The sequence below is a fragment of the Gastrolobium bilobum genome, unplaced genomic scaffold, assembly GCF_033153095.1.
Source record: "Gastrolobium bilobum isolate Gb01-03AN ecotype WA unplaced genomic scaffold, APGP_CSIRO_Gbil_v1 utg2810, whole genome shotgun sequence".
Lineage (NCBI taxonomy): Eukaryota > Viridiplantae > Streptophyta > Magnoliopsida > Fabales > Fabaceae > Gastrolobium > Gastrolobium bilobum.
The window spans coordinates 822,436-831,493 of NW_026895666.1; the positions used below are offsets into that span (position 1 = coordinate 822,436).

Consider the following 9,058-nt stretch of genomic DNA (forward strand, 5'->3'; position numbering starts at 1 on the left):
TGTGAACTTAAAGTTATTAATTAAATAATCAGTGAAATTGATCTTAACAACTTCATAATGTATAATGCATAAGTATTTTAACCAAACAAAAAATATAACACACATATATATATTTGGACTTTATATTTCGGGCTTTACTTTTGGGCCAAATTCTGATGAACGATACATTCAGGTTACATCACAAACTTATGGACTCCATCAAAAGTTTCGCTATTGCAATCCATTACATTCGTGCGACGTGAAGTACAAAATTCTACAAAGCATCATTTCCTTATCATGTATACAGGCTATAAAAATTGGGGTATTTCCATACTTTTTTTTTTGTTAGTAAAAATACTTTTAAAATTATGCATCCATGTTAGGTTTACTGAAAAGAACAATAAAAAAAAATAAAATCAATCTTCCTTAAGGTGATCTCTTATAAAAAAAAAAACTAATAAATAAATTGTTTTTGATTATTTCACAAAAATATAAAAATAAATAATTGTTGATTGGGCCTTGGGTACGAGGGAGCAGTAAGTCCGGGTCCAAGAGCGAAAGCGCCAAGGCAAGAAAAGCCGGGAAAGAAGCATGTAGAAGGTGAATTCACGATTCATTTTGTTGTTGGCACATGAAATATTGTGGAAGAGTTGAAATCAAAATTAGGGTTATTTTTGGTGTGGTGATTGGGAGAAAGAAGAAGGATGTGGCACGAGGCGAGGAGGTCGGAGAAGAAGGTGCACGACATGATGGACGCGGCTCGAAAAAGAGCACAGAGAAGAGCCGTTTACCTTGCAAAGAGGCGCGGCGATCCTCAGCAATCCATTCAGCTCGTTGGCTTTCGTTCCCGAACCTATCGTGACGACGCCCTTTACCAAGCCACCCAGGATCAGCAGGGCCTGTTAGTTTCTCTTCTATTTCCCCCTCTCTTTCAATTCCTTCAATTTTGTTTTTTTAATTTTCAATCAAAATAAAATTAGAAATTCTGTTAGATTCTTTTTATGTTGTTTATCTCTCTATTACCTGGATTTGGTTCTATAATATTTTATATTTCATTAATTTCTGGAGGATTCAATTTGATTTAAGATCACGGGAGAAGGAACAAGTTCCTTAGGTTAAAGTGGTCGTGCAAAGTTCATGGATAATGTTTGGTTAATGCGAAAAACATTTGTGTTTGAATCCCCTGAGCTCAGGTTTCAGTGCTTTTACTCCATTTAAGGGTCCAGAGTATGGTGTGTTAACTGTTAATCAATATGTATGTCTGGTAATGATAGGGCGAGGGCCTACCCTGTCCTTTTTGTTGATTGGTGAATATGTTATGGTGAAAAATGTACTTCATTTATGGTTGACCTGATGAATCATTTGTGTCTCAGGATACCTTGGAATGGGAAACAGGATATTTTGATTGACAGGTGCGTAGTTTTTCTACTATCCTTGTGGCTGCTTTTATGTATGTTTGATTGATAACACAGAATTGGCTGTCAATCCCATGCCTTTGCAGATTTGATGGGCGGGCTCTCCTTGATTTCATTCGGGATACTGGTTATAGGCGTGTTCAGGAAAAGTCCGAAGAAGAAGAAGAATTAGAAGAGTTTGTTAATTTTGAGCGTTATCGGGATTTAATAAAGCATCGGCGTAGAGGATGTCGGTACTTTTTAATTTCTTGACGATGCGTTTGATTCTGATAACCTTTAATAGTTTGGTACTTTGGTTATTATTGTTTTTGATATCTTTTCTTTTCCTGATGTATCACCTTGAATCTCGGACAATACTAAATAGATGCATGCATTTACGTGCACATGCGCACCCTGCACAAACAAACCTACACTCACACACACGCATGCACACTTGATTTGTTTACTTTTTTACTAAAAAGGTAATATGATCCCCCAATTTGTTATCTTTTTTAATTCGGTACTTAAACACTAATTTCACTACTCAATTTATTAATCTTTATCTTTATGATGCCAATATTTTATTTGCAGTTAGTAAAATATTTGTTTCCTTCTTTGGGTGTCCTGAATCTCATTTTCAATTTGTATAATACTTTCCCAATTAAGAATTTATGTGCCCACCTATTGCGGCAAATTTCCACCTACTAAAATCAAGTAATGATCATAATGAACTGTATATAAATTTTTTGAGTCTATTCCATCTTATATTTAGCCATGGTAATTATTACATGCTAGCCATGTAAAAGAATTTTCTCTATTTAACAAACCAGAATGATCAGTGCATATGCGGGTCCACACAGGATTTTTGTACAATTTTCCTTATGTAATTCCCATCCCTTCATATTATTTTCTATAGTTTAATTTTAAATTGTTGTCAGTAATTCTGTATGGGAACATGAATGAAGGAAGTAAAAAAGGAAATCCCAGTTTCGCTATTACTCCGCTTTCTCTCTCCTTTCCTTTCTTTTATCATCTTCTGTTTCCCTTCTTGTCTATCTCTGCTCTGAGACTGCTACAATTGGTGCTCGGAGCAAAGACTTTAGGGAAACAAGAGATGATAAGAGAGAGGAAAGAAGACAGATAGGAGTCAAAGGGAGAAGTGGGATAATTTTCTTTTTAACTTCCTTCTTTCATGTTTCCTTACTTATAGAAATCTGTTTCAACAGAATTGTTGACTACAACTTGAAATTAAAACTATAGTAAATAATATGAAGGGATGGGAATTACATAAGGGAAATTCTATAATACTATTTTGTGGACCTGCCTATGCACTGATTATTCTGGTTTGCTACACTTTACTGGCAATGGCTAACAAAATCATAAAAATATAATCTTGATTTCACAATTCAAAGAAGTACTTAATTTGTTTCAATGATTAGTACAGGCTTTTAACACACAATTATAACAGGAGCAACAAGATAAAGCACGAGTTATTATTCCTTTGTACATAATCCATTAAACAATATTATCTAAATGGACATAGAAATTATATAGTTTGCACAAGCTTAGCAAAATTCAAATGCAATGAACTCAAAACAATAATTAACAATATCAGTAGAGGCAAAGGTTCTAGGGATTGATGAAGCGTTTCATGATAAAGCAATACAAGCAAAAGGTTCTGTAGTTTTGAAGTCATTCTTACATCTTGGGATTAATTTTGAATTCAAATTTACACACTAGGTTTTTAATGTTAACAGTTACTGATGAGGAGGCTTTGCAACATGTAAATCAAGAGATGGAGGCCAAGGCTACTGCTCCATTTGTATCAGACAGGTTCAATGAGATTCTTTTCATTCATGTTTAACTAGTTGTTTAGTCATCCAATGTTGTATCCAATAGAAGCATTTATTTATTCGTATATGTGCATATACATAGTTTGTGAACTTAAAAAAGTAAAAAACTATTCATTTTGAGTCCATTTCTAGATTCTTAATACAAAGAATCAGATGGTTACGCAACATCTGCTAACAACATCTGTTTGCATGAAAATGCTGATTATATAATGAAGAATTGTTTCCAGAGAATTGTTTTTAGTTTTTACCATATATCAGCTGTTTGTTACTCTCTTTCTTGTTGGATTTTGGAGGATCATTTAATAGTTGTTAGAATCACACGATTCCTGATTCTAATTGCAGGAATTGATATGATTCGATAAGTCATTGATTCTAATCATGTGATGAACCGATGTGATTCTATATCACCGATACGAATCACACAATTCAATGTTTTTTCTTTCTTTTTTGCTTTTCTTTCATCAATCCTCACAAAAGACATTGTTGTTAAATGAAAATGAGAGCGCTCTTGAATGCCCCCTATTTAATTATTCGTTGCCCTATTTTCATTCTAATAAAATAGGGACTTCACACAGTCATTCACTATTGCATCCTATTTGGCTATTCTATTATGATGTTTTCATTTTTCTAAAACAAAAGCTTCACATAGTCACTCACTCTATATGCATATTTTCTGGCTACGTCATTACTCCTTTTTTGTTTCTTTTGAAACATAGGTCTCATGCAGCCATTTTAGGTGACTCAGTTATGACTTACTACTTATAATTTTGTTTTGTGACACTTATGGTTAAGTTTTATCAATTTCTAGTTAAAGTTATTACATTGAACATTATATATCATTTATATGATATATTTCAAGCTATTTTTCGTTGTGTCTCTGGATTTTTTTATGATTTACGAACACAATTCAAAAATTAGCTCAGCGGTTCACAATTTGAATTGCGATTTGATGTTTTAACGTACTGTTTATGAAATAGTTTATGTTCCTTTTTTCGTACTGAATTCTTAGTAATTAATAACATTTGTTATCTGCAATTTTATGTGATGTGTTGTTTCTGTACTTCATGACTGATGATCTGATTTTGTTTATTTTCATGTACATTTGTAGATCTAATTTGTCACAGCCTGCTGCAAGCAAAGGATCTTACTCACAGGTTGGATTTTCTTATGATGGAAATGGAAAGGAAGAATCCCAGATTTCAGATGATGATGATGATAATGAAGATGATGAAGATGATGAGGATGATGAGGATTTTAACAGTGATGATAGCAATGATGAAGGAATGGAAATTATTGCAAAAGAATATGGGGTTAAAAGGTATGGTTGGCTTGTTTACATGGATAAGAAAGCTAAGGAGGAAGAAAAAAGGCAAAAAGAGATGATCAAAGGTGATCCTGCAATTGTAAGTGAAAATTTTCTTAGTAAAAATGGAATACTAGTATAGTTGTTCATATTTCAAGATGACTCGAGATGTTTTTCAATGATATATTATAAATTTTGTAGAGGAAGCTGAGTCGTAAGGAAAGAAGGAAGGCTTCTCAGATTGAAAGGGAGAGAGAGAGAGAAGCTACGCGGATATCTGGAACTCGTGTGCTGCATCATGATCCCTACCGGTAGAAAATATTGATATTTTCATCCTTCAGATTGAGCGAAGAATATATGAAATTGCGCCCTTACTAACAAATGGGGTTGCTGATTATTCTTGCATACCAGTCTTAATGATGCACTCAATATATACATGCAGGGAATCTAGACAAAGTCCTACTTATGAAGCTTATTCTCGTTCTAGAAGGTATAGCAATGCTTTTTAAGGTCTTTATGGATGGTGTTATAGTATTCAATTTCCATATTTCTCATACTTCTCGTGAAGGAAATATTATTGGGATTTTTGTCATTTTCCACTTACAGGTCAAGGTCCAGATCACGGTCCTACTCTCCGTCGCATTCCAGGCGTTATTCGCGTAGCAGTCATTCTGATGATATCCACCGAAGCAAACCAAGGACTCCTAAAATAGAATACATTACTGAATTTGGGGGCTCTGGAGAAGCAGATGAACCCAGGCGTGAAGGATTTTCTCCACCACGATCTCCTCCATCTCAAGTTGATATGTTAAACCGGTCGGAGCACTGGACCTTTAATTCTTGCCAAGATAGATTGGACAGTCTTTTCTCTGCGCAGCATATCACCCATATTGTTGCCTGAGGCAATTTTTTGTGGTTTAGAATATAGATCAGGACTAGGATTGTCAGGGTAACTGCCAAGAGGAAGAGGGAGGAGGCTTCCTTTTTGAAGCTCATTTTTCCCTGAAATGAATTTTGCATAACTTTATCTGTGAGTCGCATAGAAATATTGCAATTTTTTGTCTGATACCTCTACTGTCTTGCAGGCCATCATCTGGTTGCATACTTGAGGCATTGCATGTCGATCCTGCTTCTGGTGTATCTATTGATAAGGATAAGGGCACTAAAGTCATGAAGCCATCAGTAAGGTATGCCATCACCCAACAGTGTATATGTCAATGGAGTTTTTATTATATATGGTTTTGTGGTGCCCTATGCTTTATTGACCATATGATTTTTAATCAAGATTGGTTTCATATTAATCCAACAGTTAATAATACTCCCAGCTGGGCATGGGTTCCTTAGAAATGTTCCTTATCATATTTATTTCTTTTAGTATTTATTTCCGTTTAAAATTACAAAAGGATATTTCTTCCATTTTTGTTTATCTGAGTTGTCTGAATATCTTTTTGTTTAATCGATACTGTTCTCTTTTCCACAGCACATCTTCAGCATTAGCAAAATTAAAGGCAAGTGGTTCTGGAGGGCCCTTAAAACATCAACAAGGGGAGAAGAAAGAAACTCCTCAAGAAAGACTTAAAAGGATCATGAACAGGCAACTAAACAAACAAAGTATGACTGTTTGAATAATTTATTTTAGTTACAGATCAAAGAAGTCTTTTAACATCTTCTGATGTAGTGCATTACTCTTCTTTTGCATTCTACTAATTCTTTTCTGGAACGAGTCTAGCATTATATATGTGAACTCTATATCATTTTCTGAAATATGTGTATATATATGTCTATAACTGTTTGCCTGTGCAGTTAAAAAGGATACTGCTGCTGAATTAGCTAAGAAAAGGGAACATGAGCGGCAGAGGCAGGAAAAGCTTGCTGAAACAAGTCGATTGAGTCGGTATAGACGTCGCAGCCGGAGCAGGAGTTTCAGCCGTTCCCCCCCAAGGTATTCCATGACAATTTGCACATGTTGATCGATGTGTGCACTTAATGGATTCACAAGATAAAAAACGTTAACTTTTGGTTTAATGGAGTGGTTCAGCATACAAGAATTTTATTATTAAAACCAAATATGCCTCGAGTTGAGTGGGTGATGGCACCAGTGGGAATTTACTATTATAAATTCAAGGACTAACAATTTTAAAGACTGAAGAAATAACAATTCCCCACAAATCGTTGTTTTCTGAGATACATCCATACTATATTTTTATTAAATCTTGCTGAATAACAAAGATTCCAGCATTCCCCTAATTACAGTAAAGAAAAGCAGACTCCAACCTCTCACACACCGTGAAAGGGAAAATTACACTTAAACGTGAATGACTGTAAATCCCTCAATACAGACTCCTACAACACATCAAGACACTTAAACAACAGACTCTTAACATGAACAACGCTACCCTACCAATTGCCCCTACAAACAACCACCAGTCTGCAGAGTACCCCTTGTTCCCCTTCCCAAGTTAATGCATATTTTGTTCATATCCCTCTCTTATGCTTCTCGCTCTCTATATAACCACCATCCTCCACCTTTTCCTGCTCCCTAATATTTCCTTCACCATTGAGCATGTGCCAGCTGTCCACTTTTATAACTAACTTCATTCCTTTATTTTCTCTTGTGATCACCTCTTCCCACGTTTCTTTGTCTCTGCCTTGGCTTGGATCAGCAGCACTTGGGCTATTGGGCTTTGTGTCTTCTGATTGCCTTGTTGAGCAACTTTTCTTTGTTGGGCTTCAGCTGCACGTCTCCTACCCCTTCTTTTATAATACTTTGTGAATGGCTCCAATGGCCCATCAGTGGGCCACATCGGTCTAGTTGAAATTCCTTGAGGAACATTAGTTGTTGTCTTTATTTATTTGTATTAGATAACTAGGCAACGTTTTCTGGTTTATGGATTTCAAAGTCAAGATGTCTTTTTTTATTGGATAAGATACAAAGTCAAGAATGGTTTTATAAAAATCTCCAATTCCTTTTCTCCATTTTTTTAAACTCACAAACAAGCGGAAGACATAAGGAAAACCTTCCCCTCTTATATCTCCTAAACATAGCCTTAGGCGGGAGAGGGAGGGGAAGGAAGGGAAGGGAAATCAAGGGTATTCCCTTCTCTTGTTTGGGAGTTGAAACCTTCCAAATTAGTGAAACTTTAATTTTAAGAACAATAAGGGTTTTGGAGGGTCTTCTGAAAATCCCCAAATCCATCCCCTCACCTTTTTAAACTCACAGGGAAGGGATTAATAAACCCTTCTATTTCTTTCCTTTCTCTCGTAAAACTAACTTCCAAACAAGCCCTTAGGGGACGTGTGATTCTTTGTATTTTTAGCTGTTATATTATTGTTTGTGCATTTTAAATCCTGCTTAAAGTGTTCTGGCTGGTGCTAATGTTCTGTAATTCATTTTAAGATATGGCCTTGTATACTTGAGGGATTTGTAATTCGTGTAACTTTAACATAACACCAGTATGGTGTTAATAGATTTCTGAGATTGACGACTAGTGGTATTGTACCAATTAGTAAAATTATTGTTAGTTAAGCAAATGGAGTTTTGTTGTGTTTTTCCCTCTGATTAATTAAAAAGAAATTATATGATTCACTGCAGAAGACACAGGCGTAGTAAAAGTCCAAGTAGAAGCAGGGGTTCCAGAAGATATTCTAGATCTCGCTCTCGATCCCATTCAACCCGCTCACGCTCACGTTCCCGTTCTCGCTCTCCTTACTCTCGTTCTCCCAGGTAATCGTTTGGTTTTTATTTGCCTTTGCCTTGAAATTTATGCCACAGCATCATCTCAACCATGAAAAACTGATTCAGAAAGTTGATATTTCAGAATGAGAAACCGTTCAAGGCACTGATGGAATGCTGTATGCATGTAGAAATGGTGATGTGGTCGGTGGGTAATTTTTTATATATGAATTTTACTGTTCCCAAGTGGTTCGGGGCAAACATTTGCCGTTGTGCTTAGTTGAGTTTTACTGAAGTTGCGTTAGGCTATCTTTTTGAACATTTCACTTTATCATCTGCTAATATATATATTTAACATATTTACGAATTGTGAGTAATTTGATTTTTCGAATGTCTTATCGGGTACATATTTCTCATGAAAATTTCGATCCACTTTTGGGGAATTAAATTTTATAACGTAGGTTCCTTGAAGTGGTTAATCCTGAAAAGAAAATGATTACTTAGCCGTAATATAATATAGTGTGAATATTTAAAACCCTTTTTAACCTAGAAACGATGTTTTCATAACACCAAAACCCACCACATACGTTTGTAAATGTGTGATGCGTATCATTGAGCTTCTGCGCAAGGGGAAGCTTACGGAAGCTGTTTGTTTTCTTTGCCTATTGTTACGAAAGTTGCCAAGTGTACGGCGAATAATGGGCGTAGTGTGTAATCCGTTTTAGTGTTTTTCCTTTCCCACAATTTCAAAAAAATAATAATAAACAATGGGCGTAGTGAAATTCGTGATCCAAAAAAAGATGTAAAAGCCTTTCTAACTGCTTTTAATTTTCTCGAAAGAAAAGTAGTGTTTTTG

At 35.4% G+C, this 9,058-nt stretch overlaps 1 protein-coding gene across 2 annotated transcripts; it reads left to right on the forward strand.

Moving 5' to 3' along the window:
• The first annotated feature begins 579 nt into the window (after window positions 1–579).
• On the forward strand, window positions 580–8,634 carry LOC133287464 (uncharacterized). 2 transcript variants are annotated; one of them, XM_061485100.1, is made up of 13 exons: window positions 580–880; window positions 1,353–1,391; window positions 1,481–1,623; window positions 3,131–3,206; window positions 4,335–4,629; window positions 4,731–4,840; window positions 4,972–5,019; window positions 5,136–5,345; window positions 5,615–5,716; window positions 6,010–6,140; window positions 6,333–6,471; window positions 8,125–8,253; window positions 8,348–8,634. In XM_061485100.1, the coding sequence occupies exons 1-13, from the start codon at window positions 684–686 to the stop codon at window positions 8,370–8,372; spliced, it is 1,644 nt and encodes a 547-aa protein (XP_061341084.1). In that variant the 5' UTR covers window positions 580–683; the 3' UTR covers window positions 8,373–8,634. The 2 variants fall into 2 exon arrangements, with proteins under 2 accessions (XP_061341084.1, XP_061341075.1); XM_061485091.1 differs by having other exon boundaries at window positions 582–880; window positions 8,122–8,253.
• Window positions 8,635–9,058: the final 424 nt, after the last annotated feature.

What these genes read in the sequence shown, in the direction of transcription:
- LOC133287464 (XM_061485091.1), top strand. Translation starts at nt 684, where the DNA reads ATGTGGCACGAGGCGAGGAGGTCGGAGAAGAAGGTGCACGACATGATG. An exon ending in AAAGCATCGGCGTAGAGGAT is followed by an intron (nt 1,624 to 3,130) that starts GTCGGTACTTTT and finishes TAATGTTAACAG; the next exon opens with TTACTGATGAGGAGGCTTTG. An exon ending in CTGCATCATGATCCCTACCG is followed by an intron (nt 4,841 to 4,971) that starts GTAGAAAATATT and finishes ATATACATGCAG; the next exon opens with GGAATCTAGACAAAGTCCTA.